This window comes from Antedon bifida, chromosome 9 (genome assembly GCF_963402885.1).
Source record: "Antedon bifida chromosome 9, ecAntBifi1.1, whole genome shotgun sequence".
Taxonomy (NCBI): domain Eukaryota; kingdom Metazoa; phylum Echinodermata; class Crinoidea; order Comatulida; family Antedonidae; genus Antedon; species Antedon bifida.
Window position 1 is genome coordinate 21,765,653 of NC_136234.1, and position 27,738 is coordinate 21,793,390.

Consider the following 27,738-nt stretch of genomic DNA (forward strand, 5'->3'; position numbering starts at 1 on the left):
CTAATACTACCACTGGAATCGGAGATAAAGGTGAACAAATATTATGCAAATTAAGTAAGCTGGGCGACAGCATAGAAGAACTTTTACAAGGTATTGCAACCAGGCTGTCTACTATAGAAGAAAAACAAAAGCAATTGGAAAAGGATCAGAATGAAATCAAGGATATTACTAACCAACTCGAGGTAGGAGTTAACACTTTAATAAGCGATCTAGATGAAACTAAAAGTAAAGTTGAAAATTGTGTCAACAAGGATACGTACGCTACTGAAGCTAGAAAAAAGGTTAGATGATTTGGAAAACAGATCTAGGCGAAATAATATTGTTCTATGTGGTGTGTGTGAAGGCTTGGAAAACTCTTTGGACTGTACTGAAGTATTTTTAGATATAGTTAAATCGATTTTAAAAATTGATAAAGAAATAGAAGTTGAACGAGCGCATCGTAGCCCCATGGGAAAATTAGCCTCTGCTGCAGCCGCTACCAGATCATCGCCACGCCCTATACATGTAAAACTCCTTCGGTACGCGAACAGGGAACTAGTTCTTCGCTCAGCGCCGAAAGCATTGAAAGGTAAATATTACCATGAAAACACGGTGTTTTTACCGACGATGTATCCGCTTCAGTTAGATCGGATAGGGCAAAACTAAGAGCTGATTTAATTAAAATACGAAAAAGAGGACAGTTTGCTATAATCCCATTTACTGTTCCAGCATACATGTTAATAAAGGGTACTGATGGTAAACTAAAGAGAGTGTACCCTAATGAAGTAAGTGAGACCAAGAAGTAGACTTAACTTATACTGTACTGAGATTAATTTTTGTTGGCGGTGAGAGGACTACCGTGTTTCCACTCTTTGTATTGAAGAAATAAACTTTGTTTTTTCTTATAATGACGTTTTTGAAAAAATGTTTGTATTTGTGTATTTATTTTAGTCTTTGTCTCAGTTGGGCTTACGTTACTTTAGTTAGATATGCCAGTAACCTGGTATGCAGGATTTTATAGATTCCTATCTTGAGGAGGACCTTTACATTAATTTAAATAACAAAAGTGTGAAAAATGCAGTAACACCGTCTGCATTTAATGCGTCTTACAGCACTGTGTTCAATCATGCATTCACTGTAACACACATAAACGCTCGTTCCCTTAAAAAAAATTTTGAAGAAACTCGTTTGCTCTATGAAGACACACTGATAGGCAAATTTAAAATTATTGGAGTTTCAGAGACATGGAAAATAGACAACCCAGAATTATTCCATTTAAATTCTTATTCTCTTGAATATAACTGTCGGGAAAATAGTAGAGGCGGCGGGGTTGCTGCATATATTCACTCTTCAATTAAATATAAAGTTCTTCCCTATACTGTTCCAAATACTGAATCTTTGTGGTTAGAGGTTTCAGATGGTAATAACTTTATTATTGTAAGTGTTATTTATAGAAAGCCAAACACTAGTATACATGAATTTCACAACGGGTTAATAAATGTTCTTAATTCTATTAAAATAGATAAACATCAATGTATTCTGCTAGGAGACTTTAATATTGATCTGTCCAAATCGGACGATGATAAGTCGATAGATGCATTTTCTACAGCCTTAACTTGTGTTAATTTAAATCAAATCATAACCGTTCCTACTAGGATTAAAAAAAAAAAAAAAAAGCAAAAACAAAAAACAAACCATGGATTACCAAATCAATTAAAAAATCAATTGATAAAAAATATAAGTTGTATTCAAAGGTGATTAAATCAGGACATGAAATTAGTAAAGTATCCATATATAAGAAGTATAGAAATACGTTAACAAAAGTACTTAGACTAGCTAAAAGAAATTACTATACTTCTTTACTTTTACACAACCAGAATAATTCCTCGAAAACATGGCAAACTATCAATAATCTTCTTGGGAAAAACAAATCTAATCATAACCTACCTGAAAAATTAATAATTAAACACGATAATGGTAATGAAATAGTTCAGGATACTCCCGAACAAATTGTAAATACCTTTAATCAGTATTTCACTAACATCGGTCCCAACCTTGCAGAGAAAATTGCATCTACATCAATGTATTCTGATTTTTTGACAAATGTTTCAGACAAATCTTTCTTTTTAAACCCTACATGTTATGACGAAGTTCTTCATTTATTAAAAGGTATTGATATTAGAAAATCAGCGGGATATGATGATTTACCGGCTAAATTGATTGTTATAGCTGCAAACGTCATTGTAATGCCGCTATCCTACATTATTAATTTATCATTTACACATAGTCGTTTCCCCACTGCTTTGAAAGTAGCAAAAGTAATACCTCTATTTAAGAAAGGTAATACAGATAACCCCGGTAATTATCGTCCAATTTCCATTTTGCCTTTATTTAGTAAAATTTTTGAAAGAATTATCAATAACAGACTTATTATCTTCTTTGAAAAATATAATTTGTTCTTTAAACACCAGTACGGTTTTCGTGAAAAATATAGTACAAAATTATCCCTAATTAATCTAATTAATAATTTTCTTTACCAAGTTGATAATAATAAGTCTTCACTAGGTATATTTATTAATTTTTCTAAAGCCTTCGATACAATTAATCACCAAATTTTGTTATCCAAATTATATTATTATGGTATTAGAGGGCAACCGTTACTTTTGTTTACCGATTATTTAAAAAATAGATCCCAACTTGTTTTTTCGAACGGTCAAAGCTCCGATCAATTATCAATTCAATGCGGTGTTCCGCAAGGCTCGGTTCTTGGACCCACTCTTTTTCTAATCTATATTAATGATTTACCAAATTCTTCCAGTTTTTTTGAATATCGTTTATTTGCTGACGACACTACCTTATATCACAATTTTGCAGGCAGTAATATTAATTTGTCTATGGTAAATCATCATTTAAAAAAAATATCAAACTGGTGTGACGCTAATAAATTAACTGTTAATTTAGTTAAAACTAATTATATTATTTTTTGTAACCGATTTAAAACTATTAATAAATCAAACAATATTTATTACAAACATGTTATGATTAAAGAAGTCAATGAAATTCAGTTTTTAGGTGTTAAATTAGATAAACACATCACATGGAAGAGCCATATAAACTTTATTAAAAATAGGATGAAAAAGAAATCTGGAATTCTGTTTAGTTTACGCCATATTGTACCCCGTAATATTTTACTTATGCTTTATAAATCACTTATTCAATCAAATATTACTTATGGTTTAGAAGTCTGGGGTAGCACGTATAAGTCGCATCTATATCCTATAGTATTTTACTTGTCCAAAAAATGTGTCTTAGATGTATAACTTTCTCTGATTTTATGGCTCCATCTTCTCCATTATTTAAAGATCTGGGTATTTTAGACGTTTTTAAGTTGTTTGAATTAAGTATAGTTAAGTTTGTTCACGACCAAATTAACGGCAAAACACCACATCAAACAATGGAATACTTTTATTTAATTACACATAATGCTAGTACCAGATTTAGTAATAGATATAATTTTGCAATTCCGAAAGCTCGCACAGATGCTGGTAAATTTAGAATTTCTTTTAATGGAGCTCAACTTTGGAATAATTTACCCTTAGTTATAAAATGTACCTCTTCTAGATTTAAATTCATAAATGAAGTTAAATGTTTACTTTTACAAAAATATTAATGTTAGCCCTTGTTTACGTTATTTCTTTTATATAGTTGCTGTTTCTTTCTTATTGAATTATTGTTGATAGATGAAAATGTATGCATTATGACTAATTTATTTTTTGTGACAGGAGTCAAACCTTGATTAGCGAAAGCTATTTTTGGCTCCTTTTCACACACACATACATATTGTATTGTACTATTTATGTATGATGATGTGAATAAAGTTGGTATAAAATAATTTTTTTATTTATACTATAATACTGTACTATTCTATAGTACAAGGAAATTTTCCAAAAATGACCAAATTTCGACCTTTTTATTTTTTGACAAAACTGCTTACTATCACTCTATAAGATGATGATAATGCAATATATGTGCATATATGGCATTATTATTGGATAATAAATAAATATTAAAAAGTCGATATCTTATTATCAGTAGTGAACAATATTGAAATGAAGAATGGTATGTATAGTAAACAAAAACAGCAAAATATCATATTTAATAACCAGTTTTATTCAAACAGCAAAATAATTGTGTTACACTCAGTACATTTACATTTCAAATTTTATAAGTAGTTCAATCAATTATCAATGAATCACATCTCTCTTTGCTGAAAGTTTATATTGTGTCCACCACCACCAATTGTGCAATGTATTCTGTAGGTTTTCTTTTGTGTATTTTGTTAGATCTGAACTCTGCATTGTGTTCTGACAAATACTTCACACCTGAACTGCTGTTACACTGGTCTCAAATGCTAAATGTTTTTCTGTATACTCCATATTGGTTTGTTGTTGTTTCAGCAAAAGAGATTGTTTCAACTGAGCCTAAAGTGCAAATAAAAAACAACAAATTGTTACTAAAAGGCAAGTGAAAAAGGGAAACGCCCAAAAATATTTATTTGTTTAACACCTTGCATCATTATTGGTTATTCTGGAAATTTTTTGTTAAATCTCCATGTCTTTTTAATTCACCAGATTTGTATAACCCAGGGGTTGGCATGTCTGATGCTCTAAAGGCTGTGATATACATGCATGGTACATCTCTCTCCACTCCCATGTCATGACTCATAGAATTACAATCAACTTCTTGTTTAATTTACAGGAAAAAATGGCAAAATCATCACTGTCTTCATGTTACAAGAGTTGTCAAAACAATATAGATTATCTGATAAAACTCCTAGAAAGTAGGAAGCCTTTTGGCATTTTTCCCTGACTGCTTTAGTAAAATCATAATCATCATCATACTACGGATGATGGAACTGTAATTGTGATTAGTCACTGAATTTCTCTCACCTGTTCTTCTTCATCCTTGATTGATTGTTGAATTTGTTTAACTGCTTCCATATGTTCATATGTAGGAAACAACTTCCTTAAGAAGAAAATATTAATCTGATGCGTCCAGAAATTAAACTCGCGTGTTTCATCATCCATTTCTTCTTCAATTACATCATCTAAAGGCAACATGCAAAACAAAATCTTAAATAATTATACAGCATATAAATGTTGTAAAATTGAGTTACAATCTAGAAAATCTACACATCTATCTCATGTGCACTTAACCTAGTAAATCTTTTGAGATGAGTAGGGGGTTACCCCGGTGTACTAGTACATCACATCCACTGATCATAACTGGGCCCTCTGGGTCAATTCAATTCAATTCAACCATGTGTGACTATACTCAAATGAGGTTCTGCACACTATAGGAAGATGATGATGAGATGACTGTTTGGGAATTACTTTATTTGCTAGAATGTTTAACTTTGAATGAAATAGAGATGAATACCTTGATTTTGTTCATTGACTTCACCCATTGACAACATAGATTGTAAAAGAGGTTGACTTTCATCAATGCCACCAGACAGCATTGTTGCAATGCTTTGTGTTGAATTTATCTTGGTTTCAATACCAACATCTAAAGAAATATAAAAAAAAAATGTTATACTGATTGATCGATTTATGTTTGGTTTATTATTTCAGTTATCTGCTAATTTAATAGCCAATAGATAACCATCATAAGTTTGTATACTACAAATGAATGAAGTAACTATGTATAAGGTGTCCCCTCAATAGAGGTTCTATTAACTTATTTACTCTGCACATCAGCAATAACAAAATAAATGACTAAATGATGTCTACCTGATTTAGACTGTTTAATGTCCAGCGCACTTTCAGGTCCTGCTTCTGTTCTTGGACTTACGGCAAATGATCCTTGCTTCTATAGTTAAAACAAAATCATCAAAATACATCTTAAAGCTCTGTCTACACCAAACTTTATGTGACAACAATAATATCACTACCATATTTGGGAATATCACTACCATATTTGGGCACATCACACTTTCTTTGTCAAACTAGTTTGATAATGTAGACAGAGCTTTAATTCCTTCAAATTCCTTCGAAGATGTATGTCAATATAAATTGTATTTTAATATTTAATACCTCACTAGATGCTTTATGAGGAAGTTCCTCTGTTGATGATCTAACTCTTTGTGTTGGCGATATTGGAGGTGACATGCTTTGATGTGGGGAGGCTCCTCTAGTAACTCCTTGCTCTTCATTTTCATCAACCTATAATGTAAAGAATTAAAGCATCACTTTAATTGTAATGTTTGTAATTAATTGTTTGTAAAGGCAAATTTAGTTATTAAAGTCTAGTTGAAAAAACAGGAATGGAATGCTATTGAGGAAGGTACTCCTGATTCTTTACCTGACTAGCTCTAGATGCTGTGGCAGGTGTAGATGTTCCATAGCTACTCTGTGCAGCATTTGATATAGTGGTGCTAGGCCGAGGAGTCGTTGGGTCTTTTACAATTTCTTCTGTAACAAATTCCATTGCACAACCAATCAAAGCTTCAAAGAACTCTAGAAATGTCAACTGAAAAAAAAAACCACAACTTTAGAAATTTCTAAACCAAATTTCATTTTTAGTTTTTCCAGGTGAGATATTTGTAACTGATTTTTGGGGTTCTTTTTCTTTTCATTTAAATTAAAATATATATATATATTACTTTTGTAGTGAATAAGTCATCTTAGTTCATCTTGTATCGTTTTATTTTATTTAGCTCTACCTCTATCCAGTTTATCTGATTTTGCATAATATTTTTTTCTCATTGTATTTTATCTTTTATAAATTACAGATTTACACATTACATACCAAACCTTCATTTGTAGAGAATAGTTTCCTAAAATTCAATATCAATAAAATTACCTCCAACTCAAGATTGTAATCTTCAGAATCATAAGCGGCTGGATCCTCATAGGCTAGAATCTGAATGATCATTTTAGGCGAGAGTCTCTGATTAATAAGTTTGTAGTCTTTGAGCATGAACAGGAACTCACGCATTGTAAGCGACAACTCACATTCATTCTCCTATATCAGATACAAAAATGGTAAAAATTACCAATTTTCAATATATTCAGTATTCATTTATTCATGGTCAAACACCTAACATATAGTACATGGATGGAAATTATTTTTGTTTGTTCAAAGTTAAAAATTCACATAAAATGAGTTAAAAAGGTTAAAATTTGGTAAAATACAGATAAAATACATCATTTAAAATACAAAATCTAAGCAAGATTGGTGTGTGTAAAGGTTTCATTTTAAAAATCTGCAAATTTGTGCTTCTTCTATTTTGTGTTCTGTTATTGATTGACGAATGCAAATTCTTCAATTAGTCAAATAAATGTAACCTACATTTCGTGGAGTACAAACAGCATAATAGAGCTCCATGGTCCGCTCAAAATAACCAAGAGCATTAACAGCATATCTAGGCTCGTAAAGGAAACGTCCCTGCACGTCACATGCAAAAGGAATGATATTGTTGTTAATCATTTTGGAAAAGCACCATGACACAATCGTTCCCTCGCCACTAACAAAAATGAAATTGAAAATGTATAATTTTATTAATTAAATCTAAGAAAGATCACATCATAAAGTGGAAAACATTGTCCAATGTGTGCTACATACTTTCCTACAGGATATTCCCACTACAAGGCTACAGTATAAAGTGCGCCACAGGTAGACTGAGTAGCACGAAATATGGAAAATATTAGTTTTCAATCATCCTGGAAAATTTAAATCACTACTTACTTGTGATCTTCTTCATACATGTGGTACGACAAAGTGATGATGTGGTTTAAGAATTCTCTTAATAGTAATTTGTCCAATGGAGAATGGATGTCTGTGGCTTTCTTATCTTCAGGAGCTAGAAGAAAGTAAAATCATGTCATTCTCGGCATAAAACAATCATGGAAATATTGTGTACGCATGTGGGCTGTTAATAAAATTGTAAGATATTTATCACCAAGTCAATATCATGGTCTGACACACTATTTAACGATGCTGGCTTTTAATTTCAATATTCATGATTATTGAATGTTGTTGATAAAGATAGTAAGCCTACCTACAGACATTGTTTCCATTATGCCTGGGGAGAAGTACAATAGTCATGAATATTTAAATGCATAATTTATCAAGATATTGCAGGAACAGTTTGTGCTTTTGAAAAACAGAATTAGGTTATAAAATACTTACCAAGAATTCTGTCCATTTCCATGAGAGTAATTCCATTTTGATGAAATTTACAATCTTTCAAAAAACGCCAAAATTGAAGACGGGTCATGATGAATGTATTGTCTAAAGCCATGTCATGGCCCAAACTGCTATAAAAACTGTACACTTTACGCAAATGTGTGATGTGACGCAGTGTTACAAACATAACCTAGTGTCAAAATGTAATATATTCATTGCAATAAAAGTTATTTGTAATGTTATGTTACAAATGCGAAGAAAACTAATGCTTTGAATTTAGTTTTATTGGTGCAGGTTAACTGAAAATTGAATAAAAAAGTAAAATAATAAATGTTTAGTGGTAAGATATTTTCACCAAGAATTATTTGATTTAAATGGAATAATTTCAAAGAAGAGCTTAATAAAACATACTTGTTGTAGCTCTTCTTCTCTATCACTATCATCAAACTGGTTCAGAAGATGTTCAATATCAAGTGTTAGACTTGGCCCTAATGTGTTACGACTTTCAAAACTTCTGGCAGTGGTGTTGTCACCTACGTACGTTGGACCTAGTGGGTCAGGTGTTCTGGTTCGAATCCCTGTAATATCAGGTGTATTTGTACCATCCATAGCAAAGTCTGGATACTCAACCATTCGATCATCGTGAAAGATTCCCTCAAAAACCCGACCATTTTTAAAGGTAAACACACCCTAATGGATAAATAAAAATAGTTTATTTTCTAATTTAGTAAGTAATTTATCTATCATTATGACACACCAGAGTGTTTTAGTTTTGTGGAAAAGTGATATCTAATGGTGAGAGTAAATATATAGACGGCGGTTAAATAGAGCAGTCAATGAAATATTCCCACCACCATTTAACTTAATTACAATAGCTTATAAATGAACATATAAGCTGAAGTTTGAATTTCAAGAAAGTGTACTTACTCTACCATTCTTCATGTTGTTCTCCCATTCTCCTTCATACCTGGCTCCATTAGCATAGTAAAATGTGCCATAACCGTGACGTTTGCCATACACAAACTGTCCAATATACTGGTTACGCAATGGATATTGAGAACCAGGTAGTCTTTTCAAGAACCAACTGTGATCACCTTGTCCATGCTATAATGAAAAGGACCATAAAATGGTATTGGCTCATTTAACACTTCTAGCCATCAAACTAATGTACTGTATGTGCATAAACCATGTTTTCAACAACATAAGCATTCCACATTTCTATCAAGGATTACGGTACATTGAATTGAATTTGGACTTTATATCGTACTACCTGTCTAACTAAAATTTAGGCAGTTTACCTGTACACCTCTGTACCACTGTCCGTCATAAGTTTGATCAACGTCTATCCAGCGCATAACACCTGCACCATGTCGCTGATTGTTCTGCCATTCACCTTCATACACATTACCTGAGCGATACCTCCTCACTCCAAAACCATGACGCTTATTCTCCAGCCAATCACCTTCATAGAAAGACATTCCATCTGTGTCATACCTTATCACTCCCTAAAGTAAATGATTTGAATAGTAATTTAATTTAAATTTATATGGATTAAGACCAATTTACACTGTAACATTACACGGTACGTGGAAAAAAACGATTTACACAAAAAACGCGGGGAGGGCAGACGATTGGGCGGAAAGCTACTCAATGAGCGATGAAAATGAAAATCGCAGCTAGTAGAAAAGACATAGTGATTTTGAACTGTACAAAAGTTGCCAAGCTGAAGCTGACTGGGTAAAGAAAAAGACACATTTATGTTCACCATTTCTTTACCAATCATGAACTTTACTAAAGGTTTGATTTAATGTGACATTTACCGGTCCTTCCCTTTTGCCATGTACCCAGTTGCCTGTGTACGATGATGGTGATGATACACTACGGAATGTGCCACGCCCATGCCGTTTGCCATTCACTACTTCTCCTTCATAGGTACTTGCATCTGGCCATGTGTAAACTCCTTTTCCTGTGACACTGTTATTATTAAAATCACCCTAAAAAAAGAAAATATCAATCAATATCAATTTAAACAACTTTATTTACTTATTTTAGATAAAATGTAATTTTTTAAAACATAACAATCTCAAATACTAAATAATTATCTTGTACCTCATACTTGACCCCATCGGCCCATGTGTAGATACCATGACCTTGCATTAAACCTTGAATAAATTCACCCTGCAAAATGAAGTATAATCATAATCTAGACGTCTAATCTAAACATTTCATACCAGTTCATTTACAGATGGACAAGTGTATAATTTGGGGCATTATGAAAGCTAAAAAATGCTTGTAATGAGCAATGATCATGTGTCTTACTTGATAAACATGACCTCCATAAAAATATGCGGTACCATTTCCTTCAAAGAGCCCATGCATAACCTCTCCATTAAAACTGAAAATAGTAATGGTAAAATACTGTATGTATCATCTTCATATTTTTTAAGCGATTTTGGCATAAAAATGTTAAATAATCGATCATCCTCAAGAATGTACAAAAATGTGTGAATAATGTGTGTATTGTTGCGTCAACTAGTATGTTTGCGTGCATGGGCAAAAACAACTGTTGACGCCACATTTTGACCATGGAAAAAACGATCGTACATATCGTTTCGTCCATGATTAGTGCATGTTTTTTTAAAAAGGGGAATTCCCAGTCAGCAGAAACATGAGGAAGCAGTTGCCAGAAGGCGCAGCTCCAATTGGTTTCAGAAATTGTGAGTCGCCTTTAGTTTTTATAATTAACCGCATAATGATCATTTTACTAAGAAATTCATGGATTGGATGGGAGCATTGCCGAGCTAGTGCGACCTGAGACTGAATTGCAGGGGTTCCCATTTTATCTGTGTAATTTTGTGTTCAAATTGCGCAAGAATATCATTGCATAATTTTACACACCCTAATTTTACACTATTTTAGGCCTAGGGTATTTTAACGTTTAGGGGCCACTTTATTGTGATGGGGCGACTTTATTGTGATGGGACGAAACTTTGCGTTGGGGCGACTTTGTATGTAATAATGGGTCAAAATGGGGTGAGTCGACTGTGCAGAGGGACAGATGGCAACTTTGTTTTGGGGGAGTTTGGAAGGGGCGAGTTTGTATGGGGCGACTTTGCGATAGGGCGACTTTGCGATAGGGCGACTTGACTAGCATCCCTACCTAATACCTAGCCACCGTAGATAGGCTCTCCTCTCTAGTACAGTAGGGCACTTACCATTCTACAATAAGCTCGCATAACGACGGCTCCTCAACATCGGGTACCGGACTTCTCGCTGGCTCTGTTGGAAGCTCCTGTTCTGCATTTTTAGTATCATCTGTAGGATTTTGTTCTAAAATTTCATTATCTATGCTATCAATATTTTTCTCAGGTGGTGTAGGGGGCTCTTCTATAACAACAGGCTTATCTTTTTTGGAGTTTTTCTTCTCTTTACTTTTTGATTTCGAAGCCATTTTTGTTTTGAGAAATAGCGCCCTCGATTATAGGTTAATATTGTTGTTGTTGTCATTAGCAACAACTTAACAACGGTGGTTACGTTGGTGATTGCCTCATTTGCATACACTGTCACGCTAGGCTGAACAACACTCGTCGTCGTGTGAATGAATAATAAACAGTTCATTACGTCTCAGCAGCCACATGTAGCTATGTACAGTGTATAGCAAAAAATAAATAAAAAAAGAATATGTCAAAATTTAGACATACGTATGTCGAAATTTCAACATTCAACATAGCTACAAAAAAATAAAATAAAACAATTTTTTTTCCCTGTCGAAATAATAAATTATTTTTTTTATTGTCTTCTTAAAATTAAGGGCGGTAAACATAAAATTAAGTAACTTCGGAGGTGGCGTAAGCCACAGGGGTAAAAAAGATGTTATGGTGTGCTCTCCCTGCCTCAGCACTAAGGCCCTGCCACAGCCTTTTGGGGTCGTTTCCACCACATCACCAGATGCTGATGTTGCTGCCTCATGATGGTGGAAAGGGAGACGTATAATTCTGTGAACTCCAAACACAGTAGCTCGCATAGCTTTAACTGTATTCCACCAGACCAGCGTGGGACCTCAACCCACGACATTCGTGTTAACACGACGCTCAGTCGCCTGAGCTAACCGGTCATCTTGTTTATAATAAAAAGGTTCGTACAAGCTTCGTTCCCTCAATGACGTTGATGAATAATATTCATGATGTAACGATGAATTATGTAATATGAGGAACGTATAATAGACGAACAGTATCCATTGCTACACAATTTATAGGGGGCTCGCCAACAACAGGCTTATTTTATCAGTGTGGTCGTCTACTACTCTAACCAGGGAAGAGTAAAGTTCACTCTTAATTCCCTGCTCTAACTATTATAGGCCTAAGTATCTTTTTTTATTCGTCTAGTGACCATGCATTAATTGTAATTCTTCATAGATAGATAAGTTTTGATATTTTGGCATATAATTTCGCAAGTCATTTGACAAGATGGTAGACAGCACTAGGCCTATCCCAAGTGAGTGTCCGTACTGTACCTGTCATACGGTCGTGCATCCTCATTTATAAAGCAAACACAATGAGGGTCTACTATAGGATAATCTGTGGGTTTCTAATCCATTGATGTGTTAAGTCGGTTGATAATGTAAAAGTATATACTGTATTCAATTCAAAAGAAATTTATTTTATTGTATAGAGAATATTCGGGGTAGGCCTACTACATCTCTGTTAGTTCATGGAATAGTCCCATGTTAGGTCTGCTGAATTATCCAATAGATACAATTTTCAAACATTTCAGGTGGTCTTCGGAAACTAGTTTTGCAAGGTTTTCTGACGACACGACCATGATATGTTTTAAAGCTACATTATGTACGCATGGTGTTCAAAATCGTATTCGTTTTCTTCTTCTAACGTCGTTAATTGACCTTTCATGGAGGTTATGATGACATAATAATTAATCGATCGATACATTGAAGTTAAAGGGAGTATCTTTATATAGTCATCTTACACGTAATAGATCACATGTCTTCGTGTAAGATGTATAATCCCTTCAACTTCTAGCTGGTAATTGTTTCATTAGGCCTAAAGGGAATATCTTTATATAGTCATCTTACACGTAATAGATCACATGCCTTCGTGTAAGATGTATAATCCCTTCAACTTCTAGCTGGTAATTGTTTCATTAGGCCTGGATTTTATAACATGTACACGTAATAGATCACATGCCTTCGTGTAAGATGTATAATCCCTTCAACTTCTAGCTGGTAATTGTTTTATTAGGCCTGGATTTTATAACATGTACACGTAATAGATCACATGCCTTCGTGTAAGATGTATAATCCCTTCAACTTCTAGCTGGTAATTGTTTCATTAGGCCTGGATTTTATAACATGTACTAGTATGCATTATTTAATTATTTTTATTTACAATACAGACCATGGATATTCCATTGAAAGATAAAGCAAACAATAAGAAGCATGCAGTAGTACGATTATCTATAAGATTAGAAACACTGGTCGTATAGTCATCTGAAGTTCAAAGTTCAAGATGCTCAACTATTTTGCCAAGATACAAAATATAGTAATCAGATCAAAGACTTAGTCCATAGTGGTGTCAGCAGTCATGTGGCGTGTTTAAGCCAATACTATACGTGTTTATAACGTTCAGTTCGACTTCGTTCCTTAGCGGCTGCCTTTCTCTCTTGCTGTTTTTGCTGGATAAGAAAGAGACAAATAAAGCTGAGAATTATACAAAGCTACAATAGTGTTCATTTAAGCAAATGCGTACGAAAGCAGCTTGAAAACAGTAGGAAAATGAACAAAAATGACTTTAGTTTAGAGATAAACCCCGTATCTCCATTTTCTCCTAAAATGTACTAGCCATTGCTAATATGTTGCCAGTTGTATCGTTTTGTGGAGATATGATATGAGGTTTTGTTTTGTCGAAAGCAGCTAGTTTCAAAGCTAAACGACGCTGAATTAAATACATGTTATAAAATACAAATGTAAAGTAATAAAGCAACATGCGCAAAATAACAACAGAAATGCACCATATCTTTCAAGATTAACTTAAGTTTTGTTGAATGTGTTTTGATAATGCATAATTTAAAGAAACTCATGAGTTACGACATTTATTATATTTAAAAAATGAAACAAACGTGAAATAAGAAATTAAAAGTAAACTCACGCAAAAAGACAGAAAGAAGTTAAAGTTGTAAAGACAATTGGAAATAAAGTATAAAATAATTGTATAAAAGAATAGTAGATAAAACCAGTGAAGTGTGACATTACTACTTGTAATTTCACTCTTTGCTGATGAAACTTAAAAACAAAATAAAAATAAAAACAACAAATTATATTGTAAAATAAATAATATACGGTACAAACGTTCAATCCAAATCACATAATTATGACGTTATAATCACATGGTATTATCATTATTTGAAAAATTATAATGGTAATCATGGAGCAAATTAGTTCATCTCTGTTGAACAATTTACATTGACATTGCTTAGATATAATATTCAGTAAATTTAACGATATTTAAATTCCATTATCTTAAAAAAAATTGCCTTAGGCCTATCTAAATTACCTTTTTTATACATAACGTAACTAAATTTTCTATTTTATCGGCCAATTTATTTATTTATTATGACTAAATATATACTGTGATTGCTCCAATTTTCAAGTAAAATTAATATCTTTAGAAAAGTGCTTATGTTTAAAAAATTTCCTAAAATTAAAGTGAAAACTATGTTGCATTCTTTATTGATGAACTTCTAACAAATTATAATACAATTTACATATATTATATATAAATAATATTATTTGCTAATTTCTATGTAAACTATATTGCAATTAGGCCTATGTTTTATTAATGCGATTTTTGTTGAGAGAGATTTATCAAAATAGAAAATTATAGCTTGCATTTTATATGAAAACGCGTTTTGCTCAATTACTGAAAAAATAGAGCCCATTTTCTAAAGTAGGACATTGTATGAATAAATTATAGAAACAATTTCTAGATCAGGAACTAGAGTTTGAAAGAATTCGAAACAAAATTATGAAATGTAGGCCTAATTTATCCAATAGACTTATTAGTATAATCATTTTAATGAGTTAGTTAAAAAGAAACACTATTATAATTAGGTGGTCAATGCTTAAAGTATTATTACTTATGTTGATCTCCTTTCACACATTGTCCTCTTTGTATCCTTTTTTTCAGAAGTATAATTATCTGTAGTATTTTGTTCAATGTGTGGAAAATAAATATATGAAATGAAAATATTCGTTAAATTAAAAAAAATCAAATACTTGTAATGTATATGTAAGAATCTTTGCGTGAACCCATGTCGTTTGATGTTACGTAAAGTGAGCTGTATTTTATGAGAGGCAAAGCTCTCTTAATTACCTTTGTGAACCCATGTCGTTTGATGTTACGTAAAGTGAGCTGTATTTTATGAGAGGCAAAGCTCTCTTAATTACCTTTCGGATTTGTTCTTGACGCTCAGCAACTCTTTCTTCTTTCGACAAAATATTAGCATTTTTCCCCAGTGTCAGTTTCTTAATGTGTTTTGCAATTCCGCAGCTGACAAGTGCTGTGATTAAGCTAATGCCACATTCTGTACACGCGGTAATCAATGCAATAACTACTAAAATATCCTTATCTTTCTTCATAAACGTCTCTCCATCAGTTGTGTGATCAACAAGGCCAAGTCGTAGCAGTTGAATATTAATAATACCTATGATAATGCTTACTACGGAGAAGGCCGTGAAACATAAAACCTAGAATACATAAACATATATTTTAATGCATTGTTGAAAATCATGAGTATTATGTTTGTGTGCTACAAATTGCAATAATTAGAGTATAATTCCTATAAATTAAGTATTCGACCTTTTACCATTTTAACACATTCATTCTGTCATTCATTCATTCAAGTGGTGTACACTTATAATGTAAGAAGTAATGATAAAACAAAGAAAAAAAGAGAGGAAATAATAAAGGTGGGTTTCCACAAAATACAAATAAAAAACAATACTATATTGTATTTTATGATCCATTGCATCGTATCACAAAGACAGTGGAAAGGAACACGTACTTCACTTTGTTCAGCAACCTACTATACTTCTCCCACGGAATTCACTCAATGCTGAGAGATGCCTCATGTGGACATGGTTGACATTTGAAAACGTAATGATAATTATACTTACCGTGTATGGTGTCTGTTTCCGAGCACTAATAAAACCCAGCACACCACAAACAATAAACTGAAACAAATAAAATGTCGACAAAATAAAGCTATGATTTAAAAACAGGAACATCTGGTAATTATTGCGTTTTTTGATTTGTAAATTTTGTATTTTAAACGCTTTTGTTTTTTGTAATTTGTTATGTATAGATTTGTTGTTTTGTTCGATCAATCCATAAGCACATGTAGCTTATTGAAAGAAGATAAGCTATAATATATATATATATATATAATAGGTATTTTGTGTCATGCTTATAAGTGGCTCTCGAATAGGAGAATCATACTACTATTCCACATCCAATGCACTGTGTTTTAAAACAAAAGAGACTTACACAAACTCCACTCCATATTGGTGACACTGTATGTGCCAACCACACCATAGCTTGACTGGACGAGATACATCCAACAGTGAAACTTACTAAACCCAACGTAAGATGGAAGAATGCGAAGATGCCCAAAATAGCTGATAAACACATTTTAGTTTAGTTCAAAATACTATCAGCATAATCGGCTACGATGACCTATGTGTCAGTAAATACGAGAGTTATACTGTATATTTGCCTCGGGTTAAATTATTTCAGCAACCCACATTCCTTCAACACAGTGTTGAGATGGCAACGTCATCACCGTGCTAAATGTTTGTCGATTCCATTAATGAGGCGGAACTGCATATTATATTAACCATGACTTCTCATTCCAACACATTATTTTCTATTAAAATTAAACAAAATACGATATAAGCTTTCTTGAGAACAAATAATAACATCTAATATAAATATGTTTGATTTAGTATAGAGGTCTAATTAATAAAATACAGAAGATGTTCATTTCGAATGTTAGTGCACATTTCGTTGTGCTACGTTCCGTTTCGTTTCATTTTATTTCACATCATTTTCATCTTATCGCAACAGCCAAAGAAATAACGCCTGGATGCCTTATAAATAAATAAGTATCCTCTGTTTATTGTCATCAACTCTCTCTTATTTTACTTTGACTGCGTTTTACACGGAGCGCAATAATATTACAATTATTTAAAAAAATATATTTTACAAATGTCGAGCGATGTTAATGGCCAGTTCTCCTTTTAGAAAAGTAAGAAGAGTTTACAACGCCTCTCGCATTTGAGCAATACGCCTAGTCGATAAAGTTACCGATATTCAGATAAAAATAATACCTGTGAACGGTTTATCAGTCTTAATTTTATCACTATAGTTTCAAAAGATGTTTCTCTTTGATTATGAAATATTTTAATAATATCAAATGCCTAATACACACATGATTTAGTACCATGATGTCTCACTAAATAGTGCAGCGGCAATTATTGCTAATTCTATTATTAGAAAGTTCAGTTAACGACCAATTTACCTATATCTTGAGGATAGCCTAGATTAATATTCGGTAGACTACTATCGTACAATGAAATTGCTAACTCAATCGTTACCCAGTCAATCTTGTCTGTTTTCGTAATTTAATTATCTCAATTCAATGTTATCAATTATTCATCTTCTGGGTATTTCAGATTAATTAATATTCTGTAAAGAGAATTTTACCGACAGACACATGACAAAACAAGTATACAAGCCCAGTATCCAAGAAGATAAAGATAACACACTTACCTTAATTACCGATAATAGAATCATTCTAAAATATACAGGCGTAGGCCCTAACATAAAACGTCTGGTTTACTATTATATTATTATAATGAGAGCGTGGTTAGCGGTATAGCTTCCCTGGTAAGCAAGCAACATCCAACGCTCGTAATGTCGTTCGTAATTAATTAGCAATGATTGGAGGTTCTCAGCAAATATTTGAATTGCATTGAAATATAGTTATAATGTCATTTGAGAATGAAAATCAAAATTTTGGTAAGAAAAGTGCATTCTTGGAGTATAGGCCTATCCAAATGATCAACCATGACATTAGTCATTTTAACCTTTTTGTAATCGTTAATAAAGATACAGTATTGAAAATGACAACATTATAATAGCTAACCCTGACAGCCAATGTAAAAACATCTTTATTTAATCCGATACGGTTCATTCATATTAAATTTAATTATTGTTATCGTTGCCTGTCAATATATAGGCCTACCTAAATATTATCATAACCATATTATTGTAACAAATTGAAGAGGCCTACATTGTGACCGAACATTATTTATTCTTGTCTTTAGAATTCTGGATGCATTGCATTAAATATTAACCTCCAAGACGGAGGTAATGGTTCTATAACAATGAAAACGTCTATTAGAGGCCTAGAATGAACACTACGGTATATAACAATGAAAACGACATAGAAGATATAATACGACTGTAACAATGAAGGACACTGTTACAACAACATGCTCCATACGTTTCGCAATTACAAAAATAGAATTGATTATTACTGTATATTATTTCATACTGTGTTTCTTGCTTATGCAAAGTGAAAATGGCTGTAAGCAAAAACAACAGCTTCAAGTCAGTATAGTCGGTTCTCATCTTTCGATAGAAACGCGCTGCCTAACAAATAAACATAATAAATGTATGCATCTTACCTCTTTTTTTAGAAACACAGCAGCAGTCGATGTGTAAGCAAGTATGGTTACACAGAACAATGAGTATATCGACGCGATGGCGGTTTACTAAATCTAATATGCGGAGACTGAATAACAGCATTAATCGTAAAATACTGTAGCTAGCATCCAGGATCGATATTAATGAAGGATAACTTTATTCACGAGCATATGACGTGTTTTTGTGATGAGACATATGCTGTCGATCAATTAAGGCCATTGATTATTACAAACGAGACAATACTGGAGCTTTCTTACATTTTAAGGAATTTCCTTTAAAATATAAATTCCATTTATAATAATCGATATAGGTTATGGAAATGCAAATAAATACAAGCAAAAAATTACCGGTTTAGCTTAAGACGACATCAAATAAAGTCGCAAAAAACAAGCTGAAAATATGAAATATCAATTAATTAATTAATTAATTAATTTCAGTCAATATAGGATTAGTATGCTTGGTTATTTGTGATGAAAACGTCACGTGATGTAATTAATAGACCATACGTAAACATCGATCGATAAGTCGTTATTGGTGGTTTGTTCAAATAGGAAGCATGTCAAATATAAACAAACTTTCATGATGGTATAGGCTTCCGCGTGATACAGTTACCTAACGCCTTCGTCCTCTTGCATAAAAAGGCGCGGCGCAAAAAGTATAATCATGGAATAAGCGGAATCAGAGGCGTAAGATGGTTGCTGTCTGCTGAAGGACATTTAATTGTAAATTTTGATAAATAGAGCTGCTAGTTCCCTATAAATTAAAATTACACCTATAATTTGAAATATGGGAACAAAATACAGTATATAAGAAACTATCCATAAACGTTTATTCATAATATACTAAATTATCATTTTGCATGGAACGGATATTTCGCTACCAATGTAGCAACAAATACAGTATAATGTGGTACGGTGTAGAATAATAATCTTCAAATGTAAAAGAATCGTGTTGACCACGAATGACTAACAATACACCTACATGTATACACCTGCACAAACTCATTTGCATAACAACGCATGGCATACCAAACTATACCTCATATGCCTATGGCCTTGCTACAAAACCACGTTGTGTAGTATATTTGATATCATCGTACGTGTAACAGTAAGCTAAGCTGAGCTGTTTCCGTCGTGATTACGCATGCTTTATCTGTTATTCACCAATTTAAAAGTTAAATTTTGATTTTGTTAATCTTTATTAGAAATTCATGTAAAGATACAATTTTCCGGGCGGGAATCTAGAAACTCCCCTCCTTTAGTTTACAAAAGTAATCTCGAAAAGAACCCCATTTGGAAAAAAAGCTTATCCGTTGAAAAGAAGCCACCGTACCCAAGAGTACTAAAAAATGAGTAACACATGGGCTCTTTTTGGGGTTTTATGGTGTCTATTTAATGGAAAAATGAATGCCATACAAAATTAAAAAAAAAAAAAAAATATTCATAAAAAAAAAATCCGTCGAGGTTCGAACCCCAGCTGATAGCACTCAAAACTGAGCATTACCCGTTGCACCACAAACTGAAACATGACTAAACAGCTGATAATAGTCTATTTATACGTGTATTACGTAATTCATCATTACGTCATAAATGTCCTATTAACCTTGCTAAAACCAAAATGATCTGTAGCTCAGTCGTCTGAGCGTCGTGTTAACACACGTATGTCGTGGGTTCGATTCCCACGCTGGTCGGTGGAATAGAGTTAAGGCTATGCGAGCCACTGTGTTTGGGGTTCACAGTTCATATGTCCCCCTTTCCACCACACATCATGAGGCGAAAACATCAATGCATCTGGTGATGTGGTGGAAACGACCCCAAAAGGCTGTGGCAGGGCCTTAGTGCTGAGGCAGGGAGAGCACATTTACCATCTTTTTTTTCGCTCTCGCCAACTGCTTTGATGGTTTAAATTTTATGTTTAGCGCCCTCAATTTATTTTAATGTAAAAAAAAGGGAATTAATTCTCTTCGTTACGTGTTTAGAAGAGAATTAATTTTATCTCATCGTAGTTTGGTATGCCGTGCGTTTGTTATGCAAATGAGTGTGCACATGTGCTGTGGGAACGATGGTGGTATTGTTAGTCATTCGCGATCAACACACAACACTGTTCAATTTTTATTTTGTTAATCTTTTACATTAGAATTGTAATTCTACCGTTACACATTATAGTGTATTTTTAAATATCCGTTTCATGCAAGATATTGTATTGTAGGCCTACTAATATGTTGTGAATAAAAGTTTATGGCAGAATAAATAAATAAATATGTTTTAAGCAGATCTTCGAAATTGAAGCATATATGAAGTCGAGTTTTTTTTAAAAACCAACCTAAAATTCGCATCTGGATAGTTGAAATTTAACATTATAATTATCAAAGGTGATAATTGTTATTGTTTTCTAAATTATAGAAATATTAAAATTAGTAAGTAGGCTTTTGTGTGCTAGATCTGTTTGTATTTCATAATTTTGTTTTGTTGAATTACTGTCACGGCCGTGTGCATTGCATGTCCCACACTTGGGAAACAATCACCATTGAATGACTGGTCGTTTCATAATTTCCGGGGACTAAGCTTTCATTCTTAGCTCTGCCCCAACCATGGTGAGCTTAACCGGAGACTTAATATTTAATTTCATATTTCAATAAATATTTTTTTCAAAATTGTCTTTGCTCAGCCCCAATCATGGTGGGGTAGTGAAGACTCTTATATATCATGTTTCAAAATACTATAGGTGTCATTTCTGGGGACCTTGTAGCTATTTTAAACAGTTTGGTAAGCCCTGCGTTGTTATGCAAATGAGTTTGTGCATGTGTAATGGGGACGATGGTATTGTTAGTCCTACGCGGTGAACACGCCACAAAATTAAATTTAAAATTACTAAGTAGGCTTTTGTGTGCTAGCTCTGTCTGTATTTCATAATCATGGTGGGATAGTGAAGACTCTTATATGTCATGTTTCAAAATACTATAGGTGTCATTTCTGGGGACCTTGTAGCTATTTTAAACAGTTTGGTAAGCCCTGCGTTGTTATGCAAATGAGTTTGTGCAGGTGTAATGGAGAAGATGGTGTTGTTAGTCCTACGCGGTGAACACGCCACAAAATTAAATTTAAAAGTTAAATTTTGATTTTGTTAATCTTTATTAGAAATTCAAATCATGTAAAGATACAATTTTCCGCGCGGGAATCTAGAAACTCCCCTCCTTTAGTTTACAACAGTAATCTTGAAAAGAACCGCATGTGGAAAATAAGCTTATCCGTTGAAAAGAAGCCATCGTACCCAAGAGTACTAAAAAATTAGGAACATTCGGGGTGTTATTGTGTCTATTTAATGGAAAAATGAATTCCATACACTTTTGTTTATGATTTAAGGTCCACTTGCCTAGGCCTGACATTTTCAACCCTCCAAATATCTCTCTTTAAAAAAAACAATATTTATAAAAAAAATATCCGTAGAGGTTCGAACCCCAGCTGATACTACTCAAAACTGAGCATTACCCGTTGCACCACAAACTGAAACATGACTGAACAGCTGATAATAGTCTATTTATACGTGTATTCCGTAATTCATCATTACGTCATAAATATCCTATTAACCTTGCTAAAACCAAAATGATCAGTTAGCTCAGTCGCTTTAATTGTCTTTGCTCAGCCCCAAGCATAGTGGGGTACTGAAGATTCTTATGCATGTTGTTTGAAAACATAATAGATGTCATTTTCGGGTACCTTGTAGCTAGCTCTATTTTAAACAGTTTGGTATGTGCGTGTGTTGTTATGCAAATGAGTCTGTGAAGGTGTATTATGGTGCAGGTGTATTATGGTGAAGATGGTATGTTAGTCATTCGTGGTCAACACGCCACACTGTTAAATGTTGATGCTGTTAATTATTTACATTAGAAGATTTTTCAAATCATGTAAATAAAATATTTTCCGGGCGGGAAGCTAGCAGTTCCCCTCGTTTAGTTTGCAAAAGTAATCTCGAAAAGAACTCCATGTGGAAAAGAAGCCCACCCAAGAGTACTAAAAATGAAGGAGCACATGGACTTCTTTTTGAGGTTTTATGGCAGTCTATTTAATTGAAAATAATGTCTATGCAAAAAAAAAGTCCACTTGACATTTACAATCCTCAAAATATCTCTCTTTCAAAATAAAAGAAAAACAATATTCATTATTTTCCATTTAAAAAAAATCCACTCGCGCCAAATTGAGTCCACTTGAGCACAGTGTATTAGTATTAACATAAAAGATTGAAACTTGAGTGACTTACTTCTATTTTATATCACTTCTCCCCTGGTACCAAATTGTGTCCATTTGAGCACAGTGTTTTATACGAAATGATATTAAAATTTAGTGACTTTTATTTCTATTTTTTTTTCTATCACTGTGCTACCCTGGTGCTAAATTGGGTCCACTTGAGCAGTTAACATAGTACTATTTGTATTATTGAAGTTAATAAAGGCATAAATGGCGCTCCGTAGAGAAGTAGAGAATGCTCCAGTCGTCAGAATGACGCTCTGAATATACCTCATTTTTCGGCTGCTAATAACAGGAGGCCGAGTAGGCCTTGCTTGGGCTAGTATTTTTCATAAAGAGATGACTTCACTTTATTCATAAATATTTAAAGATTTATGTCAAACAAGCAAGATAGTAATACATTTCGGAAATGAATTCTAATCAATCTGCTCCCAATCTTTCTTCTCCTGGCCTAGGCTTAGGCCTGGTCCAACAACAGGCGGCTACAACAACGAATTCTGCTGGTGCTGCTGGTGGACGAACTCCAAATCCCATTTACCATGCACCGATGACACCTTCCGCCCTTCTGATGCAACCACCGGTTCAACGCCCCCCAAAAGTACGTTGTCATATTTTCATAATTTTCTTGTTACAAAATTAATACTAGGCCTAGTCCTAATTAATTATTATCTGATTCGATTGACTCACATAGCTAGGCCTAGGCCTATTTAATTTAGTCCTAGCCTAGGCTAGGCCTACCTAGGCTAGGCTAGTAGGCCTATTATTAATACAGTAGGCCTAGAGTATTTACTATTTTAATTAGAATCCGGGACGATTTATCATTTAGACGATTCATACATTGAAATATATTCATATGACTATACATACACACACAATTATAATACACACATACAGTACAGTATTATGTTGGAAAAAATTCATTACTATCTACTATTAATGGGCTTAAATTGACAAGTTTCTTTTAAAATGTTGCAGGTGAGTGAACAATCAGAAGATGAACAAAATATACAAGCTAGACAATCTGGCGCATCTTCATCTTCACACAGTGCCAGTGTATCAACACCATCTGTACCATATTCATGGCAACATCCTGCAACACCAAGTAGTTCACCTATGACGCCAATAAACCCAGCAACTCCAGCTAGTGAATACACAGGCATTCTTCCACAACTACAGTGAGTTGTACTTGCTAACTTCTACTCCATTTTACTTACAATTACTTTTATTATCTCTTGCATTACTTTTAATGAATCTTGCCAGTTATTTTTTGTGCATTTTGTTGATTTTTAAATGATATTAATTTTTATTTTAGATGTATACTCTCTGTATTATCAATGACAATTTTATTGGAAATGTTTTATAAATGCTGTATACTACTGTATTTTAAATGTTTTGATAATTTTAAGAGTTGCTGTTCTGAAAACTAGCAAAGTCCATGCACAGATTTTGGGGGAATTAAATAATGGGGGGAATAGAAAAAAAACCTACACATTTCTGGGAACTTACGACCTCTGGCATGGTGAGGCCTGGGTCCTAGAGACTCTTATATATTTAAAACTTGTTTTGTTTTTTATTTCAGAAATATTGTGTCAACTGTGAACCTTGGTTGTAAATTAGATCTAAAGAAAATAGCGTTGCATGCAAGAAATGCAGAGTATAATCCAAAGGTAAACTAGATTTAAACTAGTCACCATGACGAGTTAGGGGATACGCATAAATGCAACGTAAAGATTTCCAATAAGCAATACTCTTCCTGAAGCATTTGCCTTTGGAAATAGATTGTCCCACTCAAGAATGGTTGTTGAGTGATGAAAACATTACATTTCCATACTGGTTGATAATTTCAATATTGTCCTTTCTTAAACATAAAAACCTTCTCTTACAGCGATTTGCAGCAGTTATAATGCGAATCAGAGATCCAAGAACAACAGCATTGATCTTCAGTTCTGGAAAAATGGTTTGTACAGGTGCAAAAAGTGAAGATTTGTCCAGATTAGCAGCCAGAAAATATGCCCGTGTCATACAGAAACTGGGTTTTCCGGTAATAAACATTGCTTTTTTACTATCCAACTAAATTTTAAATAATTTATTTATTAATGATTTGGCAAAACTGGCTTAGAGGAATCCATGGCTCAGACCTTCATCTAAAGCAGCTTGACCATGTATTGCATGGGCAGAAACCATTAACAAAGAAAAGAGCAAAAATATGAATATAGTTTTCTCTCTGTGATAAATGTAAATAAAAGATCCATGAAAGGCACTACTTACTGTAGCTGCTCTAAGCCTCTCGCATTTTCATAATTGTATTTGTTTTCTAGGCTAAGTTCATTGAGTTTCGTATACAAAATATGGTAGGAAGTTGTGATGTGAAGTTTCCTATCCGGTTAGAAGGCCTTGTTTTAGCACATGGGCAGTTTTCAAGGTAAATATGCGTTGTGTACATTCTTTTAATTCTCTTATTTGAAAAGTCAAGTCTTAACAGACATGAAATTAATCATTGATATGCGCAAACGCAACTTGCAAGTGCTTTAGAATGCAGACAATTTATTATGCCAACTTATCACCTGAATTAATTGTTTATAGACTTGTAGAATTGTGTCTATTTTGTCATCCATAGCAAAATGTCTTTTAGTAGTTTTAGCTATACTGCATCCTAAATGGGGTTATTCCATGTTAAATGAATTGGAGCTCCCTTGTTGACTGTCTCAAATTGTTATAAAAGTTCACAAATATGATCCACTGGAAAACCAACCAAACAAAATAAATTAGCCTTATACAACGGTGTCTGAGATATAACAATTGTAATAAATAAACCTTGATTATTATTTAAAAAGACAAAATTGCATAAACTGTTTGCATAGTGTATGGTCATGAACTAATTTCCTTTGTTCCTTTAGTTATGAGCCTGAACTGTTTCCTGGTCTGATATATAGAATGGTGAAGCCCAGAATTGTGTTACTTATATTTGTATCTGGTAAAGTTGTGTTAACCGGTAAGTTGTGCATGTCATATGTGGACATTCAATTGTGACTACTTGACAAGCTAGAAGAATGAACTTAATTAAAACGTCACAAGATTATCCTTACTTGAAATATTATTTATTAATCTGTTTTATACTATTTATATTTTTAGGTGCTAAAGTTAGATCAGAAATTAACGATGCATTTAACAACATCTACCCAATCCTGAAAGCATACAAGAAGTGACATTATTTATTTAAAAGGCCTCAAGAAGTCATTTGTAATTACTTGATGGTCCTGATATTATTCATGACTACATGACTGGTCGGTGGATAAGAAGCAGTCATGTCATATTCTTAACTCAAGTTTGAACATCTAATATGATAACATGGAATAATTGTGAATAGTAAACCATGTCATCATCATAATCATCATCATAATCATCATAATCACTATTACAATATGTAGTGATAGGAGATAAGAGAGGCTTCCACATGTTCTTAAGAAACATCAATACCATTGGAAGGAAGGTTTATTAAGTCTACATACTGCAGCAGATGTCAAATGGTCCTTTTATTTTTTAGTAGGGAAATATTGAGGGAAACAATTTAAATGACCATTAAAACATTTTGATTGTTGATTAATTACTGTATCATTAATAAATACATTTGTTTCTATTCATTTGGACCAATGTTCAACATAATCATTGCTTGGAATTACTGTAGTACTGTACTACAAAGTAAAGAGATTGCTCCAGTTTCAAATTTTGTTTCTTAAGCTCTGCCTACACTTTCAAACATGGACACAAAAATGCCATATATGGACATGATGATGTCATATCACTACCATATTTGGGCACATCACACTTTTTTTGTTAAACTAGTTTGATAGTGTAGACAGAGCATTATAATGCACTCATCTTGCTTCATATGTGGGTTTAAACTTTATGTAAATATTGTGTAAAAGTAGATCAAGGTATAAGCTAACCGTTAGTTTACATTCTTGTTACAATTTAAATATTTTATTTCACTTGCTGTATTGTTTTGTGTAAATAAACAACTGAAAAGTAATCATTGTAATTGTCACGCTGAATGTACCAACTTTTTTCTGCATTGTTTTAGTAGGGGGAGATATTCTTGTACATCGTCATTTCCACGTGCGTCTCCCACTCACTAAAGGCTGCTGGAGGCGGTTTGTTCGCGAGTTATTGTAAAAGTTATAACCTCTATAATCATTTCTGCCAAATAACCGAAAATCGTACATTTTTTTAAAAAGAAGAAAGAAACGGATTTCAATCATTTAAATTGCAAAATGCTAGTAACATTTTGTGTAAAAGAAAGGAATAATTTAAAATTGTGTAAGCACTTCAATGGCAAGCAGTTTACACATACCGTATTTAAAATACATGAGCAATCATTGTATAGATGTCAATATACATGATTACAAACTAATATGACAGGCATTTCAAACTAAAAAGCAGACACAAAGATTTCTTTAGCCTACTAATCAACTGGCAATTGCTGTTCATAAGAATAAGATGAACCGGCTGGAACCGACCCAGATAATATGCAAATAACACATCAA

General features: G+C 33.2%; 3 protein-coding genes across 3 annotated transcripts; 1 reads left to right on the forward strand and 2 right to left on the reverse strand.

Moving 5' to 3' along the window:
• Positions 1 to 4,127: 4,127 nt before the first annotated feature.
• LOC144851435 (radial spoke head 10 homolog B-like) lies at positions 4,128 to 11,620 on the reverse strand. The gene is made up of 17 exons (XM_078708899.1): positions 11,385 to 11,620; positions 10,489 to 10,564; positions 10,279 to 10,347; positions 9,990 to 10,163; positions 9,468 to 9,674; positions 9,097 to 9,273; positions 8,581 to 8,859; positions 8,173 to 8,359; positions 7,729 to 7,843; positions 7,333 to 7,507; positions 6,844 to 7,005; positions 6,343 to 6,510; positions 6,075 to 6,203; positions 5,772 to 5,850; positions 5,419 to 5,547; positions 4,929 to 5,086; positions 4,128 to 4,460 (listed from the first exon to the last, which is right to left on the reverse strand). The coding sequence occupies exons 1-17, from the start codon at positions 11,618 to 11,620 to the stop codon at positions 4,356 to 4,358; spliced, it is 2,625 nt and encodes an 874-aa protein (XP_078565025.1). The 3' UTR covers positions 4,128 to 4,355.
• Positions 11,621 to 13,547: 1,927 nt separating this feature from the next.
• On the reverse strand, positions 13,548 to 19,112 carry LOC144851780 (uncharacterized). The gene is made up of 5 exons (XM_078709387.1): positions 18,932 to 19,112; positions 16,728 to 17,106; positions 16,358 to 16,414; positions 15,629 to 15,928; positions 13,548 to 13,857 (listed from the first exon to the last, which is right to left on the reverse strand). The coding sequence occupies exons 2-5, from the start codon at positions 16,869 to 16,871 to the stop codon at positions 13,789 to 13,791; spliced, it is 570 nt and encodes a 189-aa protein (XP_078565513.1). The 5' UTR covers positions 16,872 to 17,106; positions 18,932 to 19,112; the 3' UTR covers positions 13,548 to 13,788.
• Positions 19,113 to 23,453: 4,341 nt separating this feature from the next.
• On the forward strand, positions 23,454 to 27,233 carry LOC144852781 (uncharacterized). Its single transcript, XM_078710757.1, has 7 exons — positions 23,454 to 23,792; positions 24,170 to 24,369; positions 24,774 to 24,861; positions 25,080 to 25,235; positions 25,513 to 25,616; positions 26,092 to 26,186; positions 26,327 to 27,233. The coding sequence occupies exons 1-7, from the start codon at positions 23,604 to 23,606 to the stop codon at positions 26,398 to 26,400; spliced, it is 906 nt and encodes a 301-aa protein (XP_078566883.1). The 5' UTR covers positions 23,454 to 23,603; the 3' UTR covers positions 26,401 to 27,233.
• The last annotated feature ends 505 nt before the right edge of the window (positions 27,234 to 27,738 follow it).